This window comes from Rhinopithecus bieti, unplaced genomic scaffold, assembly GCF_001698545.2.
Source record: "Rhinopithecus bieti isolate Rb0 unplaced genomic scaffold, ASM169854v2 scaffold_35609, whole genome shotgun sequence".
NCBI lineage: Eukaryota > Metazoa > Chordata > Mammalia > Primates > Cercopithecidae > Rhinopithecus > Rhinopithecus bieti.
The window spans coordinates 320,027-343,508 of NW_016815004.1; the positions used below are offsets into that span (position 1 = coordinate 320,027).

General features: G+C 41.3%; 1 protein-coding gene across 5 annotated transcripts in view; it reads left to right on the forward strand.

The window, feature by feature from the left end:
• Positions 1-410: 410 nt before the first annotated feature.
• Positions 411-23,482, forward strand: part of NEMP2 (nuclear envelope integral membrane protein 2) — a 34,052-nt gene continuing 10,980 nt past the window's right edge. The window contains exons 1-8 of one of the 5 annotated variants that reach the window (XM_017852908.1): positions 937-1,009; positions 1,828-2,030; positions 10,160-10,275; positions 16,312-16,543; positions 16,688-16,760; positions 17,882-17,975; positions 19,086-19,200; positions 20,810-21,035. In XM_017852908.1, coding sequence (XP_017708397.1) covers positions 1,961-2,030; positions 10,160-10,275; positions 16,312-16,543; positions 16,688-16,760; positions 17,882-17,975; positions 19,086-19,200; positions 20,810-21,035 — 926 coding nt within the window. In that variant the 5' untranslated portion in view covers positions 937-1,009; positions 1,828-1,960. Of the gene's footprint in view, positions 1,010-1,827; positions 2,031-10,159; positions 10,276-16,311; positions 16,544-16,687; positions 16,761-17,881; positions 17,976-19,085; positions 19,201-20,809; positions 21,036-23,482 lie in introns of all 5 variants that reach the window. The other 4 variants (XM_017852907.1, XM_017852905.1, XM_017852906.1 and 1 more) reach the window with 4 other exon arrangements.

Genomic DNA, 23,482 nt, shown 5'->3' on the forward strand with positions numbered 1-23,482 from the left:
AGGATAATTTCTGTTACTTTGTGTTCTCTAAGATATTTCACCAAAAGACCAGAATTAGAGAAGACTGTCCTAGTTAAGTATGGAATATTGAGTCAAATTAATGGGTTCCAGGACCTGTGGAGGGAATGTTCTTTAAAAATATATATTAATATATCTCCTAATTATCAGTATTAAGACCATTCGAGTTATACGTTAATTTAAAAATATATTACATTAAAAAACTATTTTTTTAACATAAGATAATTTTAAGAGAAGCTTGATTGTCATATTGGTGAAGGAACATTTTACAAGCCCCTCTGTACTCTGAAATGTGGTGCCCGAGATTAGACATACAAGTCAGTGTTATTTAAGCGGTCAAGTTTCCAATTTGTTATTGCTTGTTACCAAATGAAAGTAAAAAGGAAAACAGAAAGGTAAAATAAAGAAACTGGCTTTTATGTATTTTATTCCCAAAAAGGGCGTTTGCCGAAGGACCTTTCCATTCACGGGCTGTCACTCACAGGTGCTCGGACACTTCAGCCTCCAAATCCCGCAGCTCACACAGATCAGCCAAGTTTTAAGAAACACTCCGGGTTAGCCAGCGCCGGGACGCTGCCGGGTGGTCCCCAAGGGAAGATGAGGCCCTGGACGCCCCGCGAGCGTTGGAGGCCCGGAGGCCGAGGACGGGAGCATGCCACCGGGGTCGCGCCACCGAAAGCTCTTCCGGCCTGCGACAGCGTGCCCCGAGGCCGCGGGCGGAGGCTGGAGCAACGGACCCAACTCTCCTCCGCCCCGGGGAGGCGGGGTCTCCGCCTTTCCCGCGTTCGGGCCTCACCGCCCCCTCCGCCTTCTGAGGCCCCGCGCCACTTCCGCTCCTCGCGGCGGAGCCGGTCCCTTAGGGCTCGGGGTCGCACGGAGCTGACCCCTAACGAAATGGGGCCGTGCCAGGGGCGGTGGTGGCTGCTGCTCTGGCTGCCGCCCCTGGCCACACTGCCCCTTCGCGGGGAGGCGGCGGCGGCGGCATTGTCAGGTAACCTGGACCCGGCGGCGGCGGCGACGGCGGCGGCGCGCGCGTGCGTGCTCGCTCCCAGGCTTCGCGGCTGCCCCGAGGGCGCGCCCTTTGGCCTGGGTGGCACTGCGAGGCCGATCCGGGTGGGCGCTACCTTTTCTCGCTTTGGGGTCTCCCGGGCAGGCCCCGTCCGCCCTTCCTGTCTTCTTGGGCTTCTTTGGTCTCTCTCTTGGCAATTGGACATTTTGTAATTTTAGGACTAGAAGCAACCGTGCGATCCAGTCGCCCAATTCCCTCGTTTTACAGAAGCAACCTAAACTCAGCTTTTGATTTGCTCAAGGTGACACAGCTTGTCACTGGCACAGCTGACCGTAGTCCCCAGACTTTCAGCACAAGGCCTTTTGTACAGTACATCAATGCGTGTTGAAATCCTTGTTATTTCGCTATCTCGCATTCCTTTGATCTCAAGACTAGAGAAGGTAACAGCTTCAGCTTCAGAATCGTAGCGAAAATTCTCCTGCCACTGACTGGCTGTTGTGACCTTGAGCGAGTAAACATAACGGGTCCCACGTGAGCCGCAGGTAATGAGACCTCACAAGGTTCTTGTGGTGTTGTTGTGCACAATGCCTGGCGCACAGGAAGCAAGAACTGGTAGCGGCTGCTAGCGTTAGGGGCTCGCCACGGAGTGGGCTCAAGATGCTGGCACACTGGGGAAGGATCTGGGAGGGACACCTGGGGAAGTCAGAAACCCAGAGTTCCAACTCCAGACCTGCCGCTAACTTACCATGAGCTTCACATTTCTGTTTTTTTTTTTTTTTCCTCATAAAATCTTTTAAAAGATTTCCTGGATGCACTCTCTACCAACTTCTCTTCCTTGCTTTGGCTACCCTGGTTTCAAGGGAGGCTGCCAAGTGTATTCTTTTAGCTGGGCATGGCCCTCCCTCCTGTTATACCGCGGTTTTTTATCTAAGGATGAATGAGAGACTGGATGTTAATGAGGTCATCAGATTCTGCCACAGCTCCCAACTGAGGGAATCTTGCGGTGAGTTACATGTTGGGGAACTGTTGGATTCCGGTTTTCATTGAACAGAAATTTTTTTGAGTGTTCATTATGTGCTAGGCAGTGTTGTAAGTGCTTTAGCTGCAGTATCTATCATATTTAATACCCATAGAAGCCCTATGGGGGAAGGCACCATTTTATACCCATTTTACAGATGAGAAAACAAAGGCTTGGTAGTAAGAAATACAACAATTTTATGCCGGTGAAAAATTAAAACACAAATCTGTCTAAGCAGGAAGGTTTCTGGGCATGGCAACAGCGAGAAAATTAGAAGTAGCCTTAGACCAGCACCTAGCACCTTGGGTTCTAGACCGCTCATTACCTTCAGCCACAACCTGTGGTAAAACCTTGGTCCAGGCACAGAGTCTTTATGAACCGTAGTTTTCTTTTGAGTAAAATGAAGATGTTTTTACTGAAGAGTTTTCAGTATTTTCTCACCTCAGTAAACCTGGTGTTTTAAAGTTTTATGTTACCGCATTTAGTGTAATAGTAACAGCTTGCTGCTTTGCTTTGTTAATCAAAGACACGCATAAATACTTATTGGAGCTTCTGTTCTGCCTGAGACAGGCAGGATGCCCACTGACTTGATAAAACTAGTCCACAGCTAAGAAGAATGGCAACTTCTGTAGCCTTACAGGGATGCCTGCCATTCCAGTAGGCTTTCCAATACGGACTGTGAAGCGCCCAGTATCTGGTGATGTGCCAATGACACTGTGTTGGCAGCCCTGGATTAGACTAGGCTTAAGAACCATTGCTGCTCTTTAAAAGTCTATGGTTTCATGAGGACCCTGAGAGGAAACAGCTGGTACTTCGTTTAAGCGAGGGGCTTGGATTAGGTGATACTTAAGGTACCTTCCTGTTCTAAAATTTTGTCTTGAATAACACACCCTTCAATGGAATGGGGAACATTCAGACCAACACCAGCTTTCTGTAACTATTTGGAGGAAAGTCAGAGACAGTTGACACTGAGAGGAAGAGAAACTTCAAGAGCTTCAGCCAGTTAGTAAGGTCCCTAGAAACCATGTGTTGTCCTGAGATGAAGTTCAGGCCCTGGCAGTGGCTTTCCAGGCTTAAATCATGGTAACAGTCCATTTGAAATCACAGCTTTCAAATTCATCTGTGAAGATTTCGGCTTGAAGTTAAAGACCTGAGTGTGCATTAGTATGTACTAATTCCAGTTTCATTCTCACATTCTTGGAGAAATAAAAAGATGAATATTCAGGTTAAAAAAAAATGAGGTTAAGAGAATAGTTACCTTTATCACTTTGATGCCTCATGTTAACTCCTTTGACAATGTGAATTTACAAAAAACAAATAGAAAAATCCTGAGTCCATTTGACTTCTCACAAGTTAAGACTTGTTCGTTTTTTGCTTTTCGTGTTTCCTACTCTTCTCCCTCCCCTTCCTTGCTCCCAAAGAAAAACAGTTATAGGGAAAATGGAGAAATTTGTCATATAATGTAGTAAGTGTTTATATTATGATTCCGTTCTAGTTTCATCTGAAGATTTTTTTTTTCCCAATATGAGGGCCATGTCAGTTTTCAGGAGAACACTGGTGAGATATTTTTATGTTGGGAGTTAGGTTCTGCTAAGATTTAAGGTGTTTGTTCTTTTATTTTAGCATATTCTGTAAGTAGGTTTAAGTACTACCTGCTCTTTTCTGATGTTTTAACTGAGGTGTTTTTTGTTTTTTGTTTTTTTCTGTGTATATGACTCAAACTCTTTAACTTAAACATATACTTACATTTAGGAAAACTAATACATGACAAAAGTACTACAAAGAAGATAATTTTAATTAAAGTAGGTGGTATGTAACTGTCCCTTTTTTATATTAGATATGTAATTCTAAAATTAGATTAATTGAATATTTATAAATTGAGTGGTATTTAAAGTGAACTAAGGAATCTTATCTCATTGGTTAAGGGAACCCTGACTTTCTGAATCCTTTGGTAATGTAAATAATTAATGCCTCCTGTAGCATCTTAGTGATTTGGGCACAACTATCCAGAAATATACTGTTCTCTAGAAGTCAGTATAATTGAAAGGATCAAGGGAGCCTGCTGAGGATTGCAAGAAGTTAAGGAAAATGATGCCCTTCCAGGCTTAGAAACCTGTCTTTCCATAGTAAGGATGGCATTCAGGGTTGATCCCACAGATACTCCTCAGTCCTTCGGAGTTGAGGCAAACCTGGGATAGCCTACAATTCCAGATCTTTCTCCTGATCTGATTCAGGCTTGAGGAAGTGATTACCTAGGTTATGGAGCACCTTCCAGGGTACGGACATATTAAATACCTCAGCCTCAAGTAGAAGCAGTAGCTTTCCCTAGGCAGGTATTGTTCCCTTTTGACCAAATGAATGATTATTGTTAGATTTTTAAAAATTCCTAGAAATTCTGTTTCATTTCCTGGATTGCGTTGTAAGGGGATTGTTGTTTTGTTCTAATTTTAAATTTTATTTATTTATTTTGAGACTAGATTATGAGACTGGCCAATTTTTGCATTTTTGGTAAAGACAGGGTTTCACCATGTTGCCCAGGCTGATCTCAAATTCCTGGGCTCAAGTGATCCACCTGCCTTGGCCTCCCAAAGTGCTGGGATTACAGGCATGAGTCACAGCGCCCGGCCTGTTGTTGTTTTGATACATTTGAGTTTGCCTACATCTGCTACCAGCAGGTTCTATCCTAGTAGACTTAACCAGCAATAACTGGGGCCTCATGAATAAATGAAACCCGCAGACATGCAGGCGGCTTCATAGCCTTCAGTGTCAGGGCATACTCAGTGATAGAGTTCAAATAAGCAGTCAAACTGACTCTGTTTCCTATTTCCGCTGGACATGATTGAAACTGAGAATTGAAATGGCTCTAGAAGAAGATTGCTGAAGGGCGGAGAGACCTAAGAAAGATAAAGCCTTTATAATCAATCTAAGATTGGAAGATCTGTTCTCTCTAGGAAGGCGATGGGCCAGCTGTGATAACAGTCTTGTGACAATCACTGTCTTTTGCCTAGTCCAATTAGCCCATGGCTTAATGAACTGACTTGAAGCTAGGCTTGTGGCTTCTTATGGCTGAATTTCTGGTCCCTTACATATTTAGGAATCCCTATGTGAGTTGAGACTCATTCACCTCGGGAGAGAGGTGATAAGAAAAAAGGGCAGCCAGAGGACATGATGAAGCACTGCCACCTTGTCTGCGAAATCTCATGGATTGTGTAAATTCCACATCAGCTTCACCTCAAAAGCCAGAGGCCACTCTGGAGAATTCGAGGGAAAACACTGTTTGCAACATGCTTTTACTAGCATGTCTATAGGTATGAACAGTCAGGACAACGTCTTTCCTTCTATGCTGTCTTTAATCTGGTTGAAGACTGAGGGGAAATGCAGAACAAGTTCTTTTCTTCTAACTGGCAGATCCCTTACACAGAATACACTGATGTATCATATATGAGTCAAATAAAAGAAGCTTAATCCCACCTATTCTTTCTGCCCTCCTCTATCCAGTGAGGGGCAAGAAGGTGGTCCCCAGCCCAGAGGATGTTAAGGGTTACAGTACTCAACCCTCTAGCTATGGATGTATTGACCATGGGGTAGGGTAAGGGGGAAGTTCAGCCTGTGGCTTCCAGACTGGCCCGCATGCTTTGTGGGTTCTGTAGATGGGATGGCAATGGCACAGGCTGGCAAGGGCATCCTACTACGTCAGGTGGTTTCAAGGGAGGGCCAGAGTGCACCTCCTTTTATGGTGCTGACTAGCCCTGACCAGGCTCTTACAAAGATTGGCTGGACTTCCATTGGCAGGCCACATATGCCCAAATAACCCAGTAGTCCTCTCGAACCACAGGCTACACACAAAAGACAAATATTTAAGTTCTGGGGGTTACAGTAATAAACGTGCAATGTCCCTGACTTCATGGAGAGACAGAGTATAAGCTAATAAATACATATGTAATATGAAGAAAGAAGAAAGCAGGTGGAAGTTGTTGGGGTGTGTTTGTTTAGATAGTGGAGTCAAAGAAGGCCTTTATGAGAAGGTAGCATTTGATAGAATACATCAGTGATTGGAAGGCATGAGCTCTGCCAAGATCTGGGAGAAGAAGGTTGCAGACTGGGGAAACTTTACATGGGGGTTGGCTGGCATCTTGAGGACAGAAGGGCCAGGTGTGGCTGGAGCAGCTGGGCTGGGAGGGAAAGTGGAGGAGGGAAGGTCATAGAGGCACTCAGGTCCCTGGAAGGAAGGGGGATTTTATTAATGGTGTAAAGGGAAGCCATTGGAGGGTTTTAAGCAGGTAAATGATGTGTTCCCATTCGTGTTTTTGTTTGTTTGTTTTGGTTTTGTTGCTTTTTTTTTTTTTTTTTGAGACAGGGTCTCACTCTGTCGCCCAGGCTGGAGTGCAGTGGTGCGATTTCAGCTCACTGCAGCCTTGCCTCCCAGGTTCAAGTGAGATTACAGGCATGAGCCAATCAATGTACCCGGGCCCCATTCATGTTTTTAAAAAGATCTATTTGCTAATTGAAGGGTAGGTTGTAGAGGAAAATGTGGTGGTGAGGGGCAATTCTGGAAGTAGGGAGACCAGCTAGATAGAAGGCTATTACAATCATCCTAGTGCAAGAGGAATGTGGCTTGGGTAAGAGAGAAGCATTTACTCCTGTGTTGAAACTGCAGTATACAATATACTTAAATTGCACCATCTTGCTCTTAAGAGCTTCAGATTTGGAATGATTTAGGAGACAGTCTTAGGACCAAGTGGAAAGAACCTTATTTTAAGAGAGCATTTGATTACAAAACTCGGGCCCCACCAAAAGGCTATTTCCTCAGACCATTAACAAAAGTGAACTGTTCTGTGGGAGCTGATTTAGCCCTTGGAGTAGCAGCACTCTCTAGGAGAAGAATTGCAGTGAGGGGCCCTTGGAGGCACCCACAAGAAAAGCCCCTCTAGCATCGAGCACATGGGTGGTAAAGAAAGACCTGTCTGGAAGTAGACATTCCTATCGTAGTTTGGGCTGCTGCTTCTGTGTCCCTGAGACTTCATGCTCTTCACCTGCCCTGCTGGAATGCACTCCCTTTCCAATGATGGGTAGGAATCCCTTTTATTTGAGGACTCCCAGTATAAAGTTCTCAACTCTAGCTGTGCTCAGAGACCCCCCGGGAGGCTGTGCAAAGGCAGAACATGGTAAGGTGAATCCAGAGACCTGATCCCCCCACCTCTACTGCTCACTAGCTGGGAGCATTTAATGTGTTCTCATGTCTTCTCATTGCAGTTGCTCAGGGTCTTCCGGGTTATATACTACATTCCTTGACATTCATATTTTTTATAGGTAGCTGCCAGCCCTTTGATATGCCTGGGACTGCACCTCCCCCTATGCTGCCCTTGGCCAGAAGTCATTTGCATCTCAGATATATCAAAAAATGTGCCTCAGCATTGGTTGCTTTGTGTGCTCATAGCCTTGGTTGTGAATTCTCCTTTTGGCTCTTGTGCATGGAAACAGCATGCAGGAGCACATTTTTCATTTTTAGTATCCTGTATTTAACAGAGAGCCTCTAGAACAGCGGTCTTCAACCTTTTAGCAACAGGGACCAGTTTCATGGAAGACAATTTTTCCACGTGATAGGAATAGGGTAGGGGGTGGTGTGGGGATGAAACTGGTCCACCTCAGATCATCAGGCATTAGATTCTCATAACAAGCATGCAGCCTAGATCCCTAGCATGTGCAGTTCACTGTAGGGTTCATGCTGCTGTGAGAATCTCATGCCACTGCTGATCTGACAGGAGGTGGAGCTCAGGTGGCAATGATCACTCACCTCACCCACCACTCACCTCCTGCAGCCCTGTTCCTAACAGACCATGGACTGGTCTTGGTCCTTGGCCCCAGGGTTGGGGACCCTTGCTCTAGAGGTTCATTCTTGTGGTTAACCTGGATTCTTGTATTTGCATCTTGGACTCAAACTCTGCAAATTTTTTGATATATTTAGAAACATATGCATTTCATCATAATGTGAAGAGTAAAGATGGATGATTTGACTGTCACAGTTGAATACACTGGGTCCTTGTGTAATTTTGCTGCTTTGTGTGGCCACTGGAGAACCCTCCCTTTTATGGAGTTGTGTTTTGGGAGATGGCGAGCATTCCCAGGATCCTTTCCCGAAGTCTGGCTTCACTTTTCTCCAACTTAATGCTAAGGATATTTCAGGCCAGGACCAGGGACTTGTCTGAGCATATTCAGTATTATTCCCTACATGGATGTGATTGTTTACTAGTTGTTACTGGTTACTCAGTTCTTCCCCAACTTTGGTGTAGCAAGTTGTTCTAGCTTCATTTCAGGTTTTTCAGGAGAAACAACTGATCACACTTTCCTTAAAGGAGTCAGGGGTTGGGCGTAAAGCCCATTTCTGTGTGTACCCATAAGTGTTCCTTGTTCCTGTTTCCTGTTGGACAGATGTGGAGGTGACACTCTATCTTGAATCTAGAAGAACTTACGACTTTCATTTTACTTCATTTCAAATCCAAATACAGCAGTGACCACAGAAGAAAATGAACATCATTACTTTCTAGTTTTCCTGTGGCATTTACATTAACCCTCTGTAACACAGAGGGTTAATATATATCTCTCTTTCTCTCAGTTATGTTGAGTTGTATTATATATTATATATAACATACATATATATTTAGGTATCTACATCTGTCTCCAGCCAAATTTCTCCTTGCTGGAGATGTGAAGATCTGTCCATCTTCACAGAATCCCACCAATGAAAACTCAGTATATCCAAAAGTGAACTCACCCCCACTTCCCTGTACAAACTTGCTTTTTCTCTAGTATTTCTTGTCTGAGTAAAGGGCCTCACTATCTCTCCACTTACCAGAAACTTTTACATCATCGTCTTGTTTTCCTTGATAAAATGAATCTGTAAAGCCTGTCGATTTCATTTCCTAATCTGTTATTTCTCCCACCTCTCTTAGTCCATTTCTTGTTTAGATTGCTTCAGTGGCCTCCTTAGTGATTCTTCTGCTTTCAGTCTTCTTCTTTAATATTGCACACTACCTACAGAATGTTCTTTCTAAAATACAAATGCATTTCTGTCACTTCCTTATTGAGCTGGTATTCCCTGTTTGTTGCTGTAGGTCTATTCTCAGTCCTTCTTTTCTCCGCTTAGTGCCTGAAGCTAACCTCTGTGGACTGCATTATATGGGCTTCTTTGCCGTCTATCTTTCTGTTGGGTTTGGTTGATTCAGGGCACTGAGGGGACAGCAGGAGAGACAGGTTGAGGTACCCATACCTTCACCCTGCATTCCACGGGAGTCCTGGCAGTGACTGCAGTCCTTTAGACTACTGTCCTCCTAGTTCCAATGACGCTAGTAACATGGGATCCTTCTTGCCATTTTGGAACTTGGGCTGCTGAAAGCTTCCTGCTGTTGTTGGTGCCTGAGAACTTCATAATACCTTATTGTTAGTGCCTTAAGCCTGTCCATATCTTTACTGAACTATTTTCAGTTAAATCCTTTTGAGTGTCAATGGTTTCTTGCTGAGACTGATACTTATCTAAAATCCTCCAGTGCTCTGCTTTCAAGATGGAGTCCACATGGTATAGTAGTAGTCATGGTTTACCACTCCAGCTACAGGTGTTCAAATGTCTTCTTGTATCCCTATACCTCCCATCCATGCTCCCTCACCAATATAAAGATCCAATATCTCTAAACTGAATTAATTCCATAATTTATCTTATCTTCATGATTCTGTACACACTTGCTGGTCCTGCCCACCCCACTCCCACCTCCTAATTTTGTTTTACTGCCTCTACCTCGCCTTTCAGCCCTTTACTCATATTTTTGTCTTTTCTGGGAAGGTGCCCATAATTCTGTCTTCTGCTTCAGAATTGAAGAAGTACTTGTTCTCTGCACTCTTATACTGCCCTCCAATGTCATAAATATTGACACTTGGGCTAGAGTGTTTTCTGTCTGTCTCCTCCTTGGTTGGAAAGACTGAAGGACTATAATTATATAGAAGAATTTATTGGTCATAGAATGTTAAAACTGCTACTGTTACCTCCCTGAAAACTTTTTTTAAAAAAGAAGAGTCTTGGCAATTAAACAGTTAGAAAATGTATTCCATTTTCCATCTCTCAGTTCGTAGGTGTAAAGCTTTGAAGGAAAAAGATTTAATTAGAACGTCTGAGTCAGACTGTTACTGCTACAATCAAAATTCCCAAGTGGAATGGAAATACATATGGTCAACTATGCAGGTAAGGGCCTACTTTTAAATCATGTCTTAGGGACAGAGAATTACCATGTTCCAGGGACAGGAAATGTACCATTTCAGGAATAGAAAGTATTTTTGGTATGACACAGGTCTGTGTATTACTATGAGAGCTGACTTGAGGATCACACACAGTGGTTCAATGGGTGGGCAGTGTGAGAAGAGGACACTAACTCCTTCAGACTCTCCCTCAGCCACTCCCAAGCCACTCCCAATGAATATACTATCTAAATGTATACAGCATATCTGCTGTTCAGGCAGTCTAAAGACAACATGTTCCTCCTACTTTCCAAAATTGCTATCCAAAGCCCCTCCAAATAGAAATTCTGGAATAACCACTGATCCCAAATATGGCCAAGATAGCAGTTGCTCTCAATTGCCTAGTACTTTCTTTCATTCAGCATTTAACAAATATTTATTGAGCACCTATTAAGTGCCAGGAACTATTTCTGGGCTCCTAGGATACATCAATGAACAAAATAGATCCCTGCCATTGTGGATATTTACATTATCTAGGGTGGGGAATAGTAAACAATAAATGTAATAGAGATTAAAATGGTAAAACTAGTAAGTACTATGAAAAAAGAAAATGTAGAGTAATATCAGTGGGATGAGAAGTGGGAGCAAATTGGCCAGGGTAGTTCTCATTGAGAAGGTTACTTTTGAGACAGATTTCAGTGGAGTGAGTTACCCAAGAAGATACTGGGGGGAGGGGTGTTCAAGGCTGAGAGAATAGCTGGAACATTGTATCAGCAAGCATTTGATGTCGATTGATACCATTGCTGATAATATGCACTACTTTGATCACATGGTTAAGGTAGTGTTTGTCAGGTTCTTCCACTAAAATTAGTATTTTCTTCCCTTTAATGAATATTTTGAGGTGATAATTTGAGACTGTGTAGATAACCTCTTCCTCATCAAACTTTCTTCCCTTAGTTTATCATTCATTGATGATGCTTTACTGAATCAATAATCATGATGATGTTTATCAGATGTTGATTTTTCTATATCCATTCTATTTTTTTTTTTTTTTTTTTTTGTGAGACTGGGACTCACTCCAGTTGCCCAAACTGAAGTGCATTGGTGCGATCTTGGTTCACTGCAGCCTAAACCTCCCGGGCTCAGGTGATTCTCCCACCTCAGCCTTTCAAGTAGCTGGGACTACTTGTAGTTTTAGTAGAGACGGGGTTTTGCCATGTTGCCCATGAGTCTACTGAACTGCTGGACTCAAGCAATCTGCCTGCCTTAGCCTCCCAGAGTGCTGGGATTATAGGTGCAAGCCGCTGCACCTGGCATCATTATTCCATTTACATTCATTGACATTCTACTGTAAGGAAGAGATTTTCCTCCTCCCATTTATTTATATCCATGTAGTCTCATACATTGCCAATTATTTCAGGAAACTACAATCCATTACTCTCATTATTTATTTTGATACTCAAATTGTCCTAGATTTAGCCAGTCAGAGCCCCTTCAACTAGCTCCTGTGTCCTTCTGCCATGTGCCTAGCATTTTTGAGCACTACTTTACTTTCTAACAAACAAGATGTTCTAGACTTGTATAATATCATAGACTCAGCTCTGGAATCATACATTTTTTCCAAGGAACAGTCAACATTAGGTGTTTTCATTGCTACTGGCATATCGTCATGTGTGTACACACACATACACACCCATACACCTGCACAAACATCTATATCTACCTATTAGAAACTGTGAGTTCTGAGATCTCCAATACCACAGGGTTCATGCTAGTTTTCCAGTTTTCGTATTTGTAATTCCCTTCTCTGATAATGAGGAACTTGGTTCCCATTTCCTCAAATATATTTATTTATTTGCCTAATCCCAGAATACACTAAAAGTAGTTTCAGAATTGCAAAGTCATACCATTGCAAAACACAAACCTAATAACAGGAGTTCAGTATTTATTTATAGCGTTTTTTTTAAATCTTTTTCTGAGGTTGTGTATTTTAGGTTAATTCATCCCAGTCCACTCCCCTTCAGTATGGTTATACTATTCATTCAAAATATAGTTTATTTTTATTTGTTTCAATTTCAGGGTTTTCCCCCATCCTGGTCAATTTTATCATTTTATTTTATTTTTTTAGTTTGTTGACAAAAAGTCACTCTATAAAACATTTGAAGAGATTTATTCTGAGCCAAATATGAGTGACCAGTGGCCTGTGACACATCCCTCAGATTCTGAGAACATGTGCCCAAGATGGTCAAGGCACAGCTTGGTTTTACACATTTTAAGGAGACATGAGACATTAATCAAATACATTTAAGGTATACATTAGTTAGGTCCAGAAAGGTGGGACAACTGGAAGCAGAGAGGAATGCAGTGTTCCAGGTTATAGGTAGATTTTAAAATTTTCTGTTTGGCAATTGGTTGAAAGAGTTATTATCAATAGAAAAGAATGTCTGCATTATCATAAGTAATTGTGGAGACCAAAGTTTTATCATGGAGATGAAGCCTCCAGGTAGCAGGCTTCAGAGAGAATAGAGTATAAGTGCTTCTTGTCAGACTTAAGGTCTGTATTGATATTAAATGCTGGTTGGTTTTTCCTGAATTCCAAAAGGGAGCAGGGCATAATGAGGCATGTCCAACCCCTGCTTCCTGGCATAGCCTGAACCAATTTTTCAGGTTAACTTTGGAGTGCCCTGGCCAAGAAGAGGGTTTCATTCAGATGGTTGGCAGGGTCGGGGTTGTTAGAATTTTATTTTTGGTTTACAAGATTTGTTTGCCTTTTTATTCTCAGAAAAGACCATAGTGGGTATTTTAAATGAGATTTTGTTTTAAATTTTTTAAAAAACCTTTTAATTTTAATTTTTTAGATTTGGGGTACATGTGCAGGTTTGTCACATGGATATATTGTGTAATGCTGGGGTTTGGGCTCTACTGAACCCGTCCCCCAAATAGTGACCATAGTACCCAATCAGTAGATTTTTCAACCCTTGCTCCTCTCCCTCCCAACCACCTTTTGAAGTCCTCAGTTGTCTGTTGTTTCCATCTTTATGTCTGTATTATTATCATTATTTATGAGTATCTACAACATTAATATGGCTTAAAAGTTAAAACTCTATACAAAGGTATTTTCAGAGAAGTGTCACTTTCCCTCCTCCCTCTATTAATTCCTATCCAACCCTTGTAGACAATCAGTTTAAGTAGTTTCTGGTATATCTTTCCTGTGTCTTTTTTTTTGCAAAAGTAAGTAGCGGTGCATATTTATATAGATGGTGCCCAAAGCCATGAAACCGAGTGAGTTTCGATGGAGAAGAGAAGAGGACCAGTGGCTAAGCCTGGGTCAGTCTTATATTAAGAGTTCAGGGAGAAGGAAGGAGCCAGCAGAGGAGAAACACAAGGAGCGACAGTGAAGAAGGAGATGTCCTGGAAGCCCTGGGGAGAAGTGTAACGAGGAGAAGGGAATAACCAGCAGTGCCAAGTGCTGTTGACAGGTCAAATAAGATGACTGAGAATTAATTGGGCATTTCAGTTAGCAACATGGAAGCACCAGTGACCTTGTCAGGGCAGCCTTTTGGGAAATCCTGATTGAAGTGAGAATGGAAGTAGAGGAACTAGAGACTGCAGGCACAGGCAGCTTTTTAAAGGAATTTTATTGCAACAAGAAGCAAAGAAATGGGTGGTAGCTGGAGGGAAAAGTGAAGTCCACAGAAGGCTGTTTTTTCTTTTTTAAATGTATGTATGCTGAGAGAAATGATCTCGTAGAGAGGGAAGAAGTGCTGCTGGGATGTCCTTGAGTAGGCAAACGTGGATAGCATCCCATGCCCAAGTCGGGACTTGCCTTTATGGAGTCTGCAAATTTCCTCTGGAGGAAATTTCCTCCCCACAGGTAGGAAGCGGAGCATGTGCCTGCAGGTGCTGACAGGTAGGTGGCTTTGCAGATAGGAGCTGGTGGACATTCACTTCTGATTTCTTCCATTTTCAGTGAAGTAGGAAGGATCAACAGCTGAGAAGAGGGTGGGGAGGAGTTGTTGAGTATTGAGGAAGAAGTTGTGAAATCCTTTATTGCAGAGGGTGGAAGAATGAATGAATAGTAATATGTGGTATGAATGACTGCAGCTTTCATGTCCCTCTCTGAGTTCACAGTCATGGATTTGAAGTGAGACCAGTGTGCATTTCTCCAGCACATTGGTGATGCAAATGCAGGAGTAGAATGGTGGAGAGTTGGATTTTGTAAGTGAGCGTGACAAAGCAAGAGGGGTGCAAAGGAGTCAAGGGTATGTGCCAGGGAATGGTGTGTAATAATTGATCATGGGGTTTCGCTGGCTAAAAGGAGATTGAGGATATTAAGAGGGTAAGGAGCAGAAGAAGAGAAGGATGTTGAGATCCTTGGTGGGGTTGGGGCACTAGATGGGTACACTGGAAAGACAGGAGATGGTGGTCACACAGTGAGATGCATGAAACAAGATGTATGGAGGGGCTGCAGTCTGGTACTAACAAGGTCCGGGGTATGGCCATGGAGTGATGAGCTGAGGTAGGGAGGACAAGAGCATAAGAGGAAAGGAATCCCAGGAACTGAGAGGCCAGGATACTGGAAGGATTGGTGTGTATATTGTATACACTGTAATACCTAAGAAGAATGACAGGAAATAGTATTGGAGAGAGAGCAACAGTGAGCCAGGAGCCAGGAGCCAAAGTCAAAGAGAAATGTGGGGGTTGGTAGGTAGATAGTGGGTGATATTGCCTGATGACTGAGATTCAGAGCTGGTGCTCTTACTCCCCTTTCAGGTTGCCCTACTCTTAGAAAAAGAAAACGAATAGAGAGAAGAATGGACAAAGGCAGCAGCAAAATTGTCATTTAATGACCACTGGGTTGTCACCATCGGCTTGTAGCTAGTGCTTTGTTGTATGATGTGAATAGGACCTGAGGTTGGGATATTGTCCTTCAGTAGGCATGGTGAGAGAAGCATGAATTGCAGGTGCTCAGCTGATCCAGAGAAAGGAAGTGCTTTTTCTTAATCACAATAGAAAATGGTATAGATATAAACCCTATTTTCAAACCATGCCTACTCACATATTTTGCCACCGATCACAGGCATACTTCAGAGATAATGTGACTGTGGGTTTGGTTCCAGAACACTGCAATAAAACAAATACCCCATAAAGCAAGTCACACAAATTTTTTGGTTTCCTAGTACCTATAAAAGTTATGTTTACACTATACTGTTATTCTGTTAAGGGTGCAATAGCATTATATCGTTTTAAAAAAAACCCTACATACCTTAATTTAAGAAACAGTTCATTGCTGAAACATGCTGACACAAAGACATGAAGTGAGCACACGCTGTTGAAAAAATGGTGCCAGTAGACTTGCCCGACAGAGTTGCCACAAACCTTTCATTTGTAAGAAATGCACTATCTGCAAAGCACAGTGTAGTAAAACAATAAAATGGGTATGCCTGTACATTCTTCTCATCCTTTTTAATGTCTCTTAGCCACAATAACTTGCTAGAAGAGGGACTTAAATCAGCCACAGCTTGTGGGGAGAAGCATTCACTTTCAAGAATGTCTGTGGTTCAGTGTGTGTTTGGACTAAATACAAATCTGTTGATTCTACCTCTGGGATCAGAACATAGAACACTACCCTTAGCATTTGAGTATTCTTTACTCAGCTGACCTTGAGTTCTCTTTACTCCTTTGCTCATGTTTTTAAGAAGCTTATAAGAAGTTTTGGCTGGACGCAGTGGCTCACGCCTGTAATCCCAGCACTTTGGGAGGCTGAAGCAGGCAAATTGCTTGAGCCTAGGAGTTCGAGACAGCCTGGGCAACATGGCGAAAACCCATCTCTATGAAAAATACAGAAATTAGCTGGGCAGGTGGCATGTGCCTCTGGTCCCAGCTACTTGGGAGGCTGAGGGTCGCCCTAGAGGTACAGGTTGCAGCAAGCGGAGATCCTGCCATTGCACTCCATTCTGGGCAACAGAGAGAGACCCTATCTCCAAAACAACAACAAAGAGAAGTTATTCTGTTTATGGATTTGTTTGTTCTTGTTTTACAGGTGAAAATTACCAGTTCAGGCCTGTTCAGAATTGTATATATCACAGAAAGACATAATTGCCAATATCCAGAAACCATTCTATCTTTTATCAAATGTGTGATTCATAACTTTTGGATACCAAAAGAATCTAATGAAATAACCATAATCATCAATCCATATGGAGAGACTGTGTGCTTTTCTGTGGAGCCTGTCAGGAAGATATTTAACTATATGATACATGTGAATCGAAACAGTAAGTCCAATTTTATTACACTTGACTTTCTGGATTCAGTTTTTCTGGAGTAACTTTTCAATAAATTGACTTTTTTTTCTTTTACCAACATTACATTGATAAAAAATCTTTTTGTTATGTGTTTGTGTGTCTTTTTTACTCCAGTCATGGATTTCAAACTCTTCCTTGTGTTTGTGGCAGGAGTTTTTCTTTCCTTTTATGCAGAGACCCTGAGTCAGTAAGTATTCCTTTTTATATTTTTAATTTTGTGAATGAAAAGGGGTTTAGATCATTTTTGACCACATGCTAAGTATTTTCACATTATTGTGCATTTGTAGTGCATACTTTAGGTTTTGCAAATAGGTCTGAAGATGGTGTTGAAAAGGCCTTTGAAAACAGTAACAGTTATTTGTATAGCGTGATATGTGTATGTTACAAAGTGCTTTCACATATTTTATGTATTAACATATTTTATTAGATCCTGATAATAACTATGCAAGCTCTGTATTATTGTTCTCATTTTACAGATGAGAAAAGCAACATCCTTCATCACACTATTAGCTCTTATCAGGGCTGGAGATTTGTTCCCTGGGTTTTCTGGTCCACACACCTTGCTCTATTACATTAGAGCCGCCTCCTAGATTTATGGCCCTGATACAGAAGGCTGAATATAGCAAATATCTGACTCTTAGAGAAACGTATTATCATTTCCTTTTTTGTTACTGACATATTCTCATCTGAGAAACATATTATGCTGATGTTTTGTTTCTTGGAATTCTCTCATGAGAAAGAAATCTTTTTTCAATATTTTATTCTTAGCTTGTGGATTCTAGGTTAGTACCCAACACTCATCAGCTGTTCTTAACACTGTTCATTTTGCAGCTTTTCCTTATAGTGTTACCAAGTGTGTTTAATGTCATCCATGAACTTTATAAGCCAGATGACGCATACATAGCATGCAGAATAAAGCCTGGACTCCGAGGAGCTGGGTTGTAATCCCTAATCCTCCAGTGAACAGATACTGACTTAGGGAAGACTTTTTAACTTCTTGGTGCCTTTTCTCCTTTCTAAAACCTGGACAAGTGCCTGCTACATCATAGGTATTTAGTAATTATTGTCTGATCAGATCCTGAATATGAAAAATAACTCAGACATTCTGGTTTGAGTTAGTGGCAAGCAACTTACCATAAATTTCAAGTACCCATTTTGTTTTTTAAGAGTATAGGATATAATGAGAGCTGCCATCTGAGTTTTTTGTTCTTAGTATTATTTATGACCGACGTTGCCAGGTTAAACATGCTTTTCATACTCAAAGTGCTGTTTGGCATTTAAATGGCTTGTATCTGCTTATCTTGACAGAAGCCCTACTTTCTATTACTCCTCGGGAACTGTGCTAGGTGTTCTAATGACATTAGTCTTTGTCTTGCTGTTGGTGAAACGATTCATTCCGAAGGTAGGCATACTATGTGTAAATGAGTAAAAAATGGAAATCATGATCTTACAGACATGAAAAATTAATCAAAATTAATTCACATTATGATAGGTTCTAATTTAAACTATGTTTCTTCATTATGTAAACTGGCTCTAAAATGTATCTTTTTCTGGAGTTCCTGATTTTATTTATTACTATATGTAGTATTAAGTTTTGGTGCTACTTTTTTTGAGACCATTTTGCTTTCTAGGTAATGTGTTTTTCTTGAGTGATAGGAAGCTATTTCTATATTGAGTGAAAATTTCTATTATCTTTATAGAGCTGGGAATCTCATGATGCTGAACCATTGGGTCCTTGAATAACAGCACTGCTACATCTGGGAATTTCTTTATTATTATTAGTTCCCCAATCCACCATCTTCCTTTATTTTTATTTATTTATTTTTTGAGACAGTCTTGCTCTGTTGCCCAGGCTGGAGTTTAGTGGCATGATCTTGGCTCACTGCAGCCTCTGCCTCCCACCTCAGCCTGCCAAGTAGCTGGGACTACAGGCACACACCACCATGCCCAGCTAATTTTTGTATTTTTTGTAGAGACAGGATTTCACCATGTTGCCCAGGCTGGTCTTGAACTGCTGAGCTCCGGCGATCTGCCTGCCTTGGCCTCCCAAAGTGCTGCAATTACAGGCGTGAGCCACCGTGCCCAGCCAGACCTTCAATAAAATAACACACTGAACTTAGTTGGGGATAAATAAATAATTCAGGATGGTGGTGTTGCAGTTACACTGATTAAAGTTTACAACACCAGCATTATTTTGAGATAAATTTATTCTTTATAACAGTGCTTCTCCAACTTCAGTGTACATGCAAGCCACATGGGAATCTTGTTGAAATGCGGGTTCTGATTCAGCAGTCTGCGGTGGGGCCTAGGACTCTGTCAACCCAGCAAGCTCCATGTGATGCCGGTGTTGCTGACTTGTGGACCACACCTTAAGACCCTAGGGAGTTTCTTAAATTGACTTCAATTCAGTGTGATGTAGGAGTTTCTAATACAAAAGGTTTATTTGTTTGCTTTTATTTTTATGAGAGTGAATGAACGAAAAAACGTGTCATTTATTTTCTTCCACACACAGTATAGCACCTTTTGGGCTCTAATGGTTGGTTGTTGGTTTGCTTCAGTTTATGTTGTGTGCCAATTGATGGAAGATCTGAAGTGGCTGTGGTATGAAAAGAGGATATATGTATTAGGTAGGTAAATAGAAAAACAATACGCTCTGTGATTGGTAAAACTGAGATGTACAACTAGAGGCCTTCTTTTGATAGATGTTTCTCTCCAACATCTAAATTTTCATTTTGAACTAAGGAAAGGTACTACTAAAAATAATATTTTGTTTATTTTATTCCCATTGTTGGTGATTTCAGTTCATTTAGATCTCATTTTAGATGATTTCTCTATGACATGTTTCTTAGTTTTCTATAGTAATGATCAAAAGAGGAAAAAAAAGTGTTCGTCCCTTTTGAAGGCACATGCTTCTGAATTGTGGTTAAGCTCTAATAACCACATCTAACTTATAACATAAAAGCTTCTCTGAAAAGCGACTGTTTATTTCTTTCTCTCAAGTATTCAGTAGGAAAGGTGAGAAATCCTAAACATAAATGACTAATGAAAACTTGGCTTTTCAGACACAGAGAGGCTAAGAAACCATTTATTTTCCTTGTTTTTCGTTACAAAATAAATGTTTTTATTGTTTATTTTAACGAGAAAATAATGGACAATGAGAGAATGAATTTTCTCCTCACCTTTAGCACCAAATTTCTCACATAAGTTCACTTCCCTCAAAAGAAAAGCAATTAAGTTTTTTGTTTTACTTGAAAACTGTGTATTTTAGCTCATTCTTCTTTTGTGCTTCTTTTAAATTACAGATATCATGGTATGCTTCCCTGAATACTGCACTATTCATCTCTAAAAAACAAGAGCCTTTTCCTATATAATCTGTTAATTATTATCTGAAAAATAATTACATAAAATCATCTATTACCCAGGCCATGATAAAATTTCCCATTCTTGATGACTTATATAAACTAGGATATGGTCCAGATCCACATTTAGTATCTGTTTTGTCCTGTAAATTGCTTTTAATCCATAGCAGTTTTTTTTTCATCATAGTGATATGCTAAAGAGACCAAGCTTGTCCTATAGAATGTCCACCTTCTAGATTTATCTGATGACCCCTTTATGGTAGAATTTAACATGTTCTTCTCTTCTGCGTATTTTCTGTAAACTGGAAATTAGACCTCAAGGCTTGGTTAGATATAAATTAAACACTTAAGATAGAATACCTAAGACGTGATGGGCACTTCACCTTGAATCATACCAAGAGACACAGCATAGCTTATAGTCTCACCATCGTAATGATGAGACTGAACATTGGATTCAGAGGATGACTCCCTCCACTGTAAAATTACCTTTTCCTTTTATGACTAGAAGGTAAAAATAAAAAATAGGGTTTGTAGCCAATGGTCACATACAACTATGACTTCTTCCTGGCCAAAGTAACCATGATAACATTTTAATCCAGCAAAGGTGCTGGACTAAAATACAGACATATATAAGTCTTATATATCATCATAATAATAAGTGTACATCCCAAATTATTGCGAAAGTCAGCCTAGTATCTCATATGGAAGGAATAACACCCTATGTGCATTTTTCAACCTTACTTTGTGGGGGAAAAAAAAAACAAAACAAAATTAAGGTTCCCTAACAGTTTTTACCTTTAAGTCAAGGCTCTGCCAGCTTTTTCACATAATGTCTCAAATTCAAATTTATATTATTTTACCTCTTCCACTTTTCCAGGCTATGTCTTGATAGTTGGATTTTTCAGCTTTGTTGTTTGTTACAAGCATGGGCCCCTTGCAGATGACAGGAGCAGAAGTCTTCTGATGTGGACACTACGACTCCTCTCCCTGGTTCTGGTCTATGCTGGTGTGGCCGTGCCTCAGTTTGCCTATGCAGCCATAATCCTCCTCATGTCCTCCTGGAGTCTGCACTACCCACTGAGAGCATTCAGTTATATGAGGTGGTATGTATTATTTTTTCCCCCAGCAAATTTGACATTTTGAGCTCTGGTTTTATTATTTGGGAGAGTTTTTGCACACATCATGTTAATCTCATAATTACATTTGATCTGGAGATTTCATTCTGAGCAAGATTGGGGGTGGAGGGAGAAGAGAACTCCAAGCGTCTGATCCTATCTTCATGGCTAGTCTTCATTAATCGTTCAGAGCTGTACCACCAATTACCAGGTAATTAGAGCTCACTCAGAATTCACTAGAGTCAGTGACAGAAGTACCTGGACTCTGGGTTACCTAAAATATCTTCTTTTATTCAACATTTTCTTTAATTAGAGCCAAAGACTACTTTAGTGCTATCAGCTGTCCTTATGAGATACGAATTAGGAAACAGAAATGAATCATAAATGATTGAAAGGTATTATTTGCATTTAGAACTTTCTTTTCTCTTAGGTTTTAAGTTAAGGCTTACGGCCTTTGAAGTATAAAAAGAAAAATGAAGTAACCTCTATTGTCACAGCTTTGTTATGTTTCTCCTCAGTCATTGAGTCTCAGCAGCTGTTTTCACGTCAGGTGCACAGATGGAGATGATTCTTGCCCTTGAGGTATACTTGCTAGACATCAGCATACATTTCTACCTCTTTTAAGTATTAAAATAGAGACTTGCCCAGGGACCAAGGGTATATAGAGAAAGCCAGGAGAGCTTTCCTGGAGGAGATATTACTATGCTGAATCTTAAAGAATGAATTAAAATAACCAGATGAATAAACACGGAGGGCTTTCCTGATAGAGAGAAAGCCCAGTTTGGTACCACCAGGAGGCAGGCAGTGTTGTCAGTGCAGCAAACAAGGTGGGCATGGGCCAGATGCATGGCAGCCACGCTAAGCAATCTAGTCCAGTCCTGTACACAGTGGGGTTTAACCGTGAGACATTTTAGTTAGTCCTCTGACTGTTGCCTGTATAGCAGTTATCAAACCAGTTGCTTAGGACCCAGGCAGATACTATGGTGAGTGATGCTGAGCAGGGGTAAGGCAGCAATAACCAGGAGGAGTGTGGGAAATTCTGCAAAGCAACCTCATTGAAAACGGGGCTGTTAACAGCTTGAGCTGATTGCTCTCGTGTGGGAATATGAGTCCTGTATTGCCAGATCTGCTGGTTTTCTAGAAAAACTGGAAGTGGGAATTACGATTAGAATGTGAAATCTTAGCATTTTAAAATGTTGGCATTTAAAATAAAATAATTAAAATAAAATACATTGGACAAACAAAAATCACAGCAGAGACCATAAATACTCAGTGGCCCGTGGGATGTGGCCCATCTGTCTTCTGGCACAGCAGGTGGATACAAAGGGAGGTCCCTGTGGCAGGAGAACAGTTATCAGACATCACAGTGGTCCAGGTGGGAGATGATGAGGGCCTAGGGTAGGACCATGAGACCAAGGCTAGAAGAGGGAGTGAATAAATGTTCAAGAGGTAAAATTGGCTGTGAGGAAGGACACTATGGTGACTGGTAGTTTATGGAACTGGTGACTGTGTGTGTGTGGCAATATCACAGGGTGAAAATTGCACCAGTGACAGGACAGGGAGCCCACACAGAAGATGCTGGTGGTGCTGAAAGGCAGCAGGACAGGGTCGGAGGGTTGATGCTGACTGGGTCTCTCTTGGCCCCATCTGCCCGAGGCAGACAGTGAATGGGAACACCAGTCTTCTATCAGTGAGGCTGGCCCCCCAACATCTTCCAGGTCCCTGGCCCTATGCCAGGCTTGTGGCCTGAGGAACTCAGGATAAAGTTCCTTCTTCCTTCTCTTTAACCCTCTAACTCCCTGCCAAGAGCAAAGTGTGTTCTGCACAATGGTTCTTTTGTGCACTAGCTGTGTTCTATAATAATCAAAATGTACTATAACTTCCTCAACTTAAAATTTTGCTAGTGAGTAATTATATAAAGAACTAGGGAATGAAACAGGAACTCACAGGTTAAATAACACAACAGAGAAATAATACCTTGATTTTGTATAGTACTTTCTCGTTGCAAAGAGCTGTTTACTTTTAATAGTATATGGTAACTACTCTTTTGATTATCCTTATTGAACACCTACTATAGGCTACTTACAGTGCTAAGCACCCTACACAAAATATCTCATTTAACCTGTACAGTGACCTATGAAGTAGATATTATTGCTTTTATTTTTATTTTTTTCATATGAGCAAAGTGAGGCTCTGAACTGTTAAGGAATTCCCCAAGTTTGTATAGTGAATAAACCTCAAAGCCAGGACTGTGTCCAGGTCTTCTGGCTCAGCATCCAGGGTTTTTCCTCCAGGGAAACCATGCACAGGTATTCAGAAAAGGAGAAGGAAATTATGTCACTGGTTCCTTGATCTAGCTCATCAACTGTGAGATCTTTAAAAGATAATAGATTTATTCAATCCCAACCCTCAAGAAAAAAAAAAATATATATATA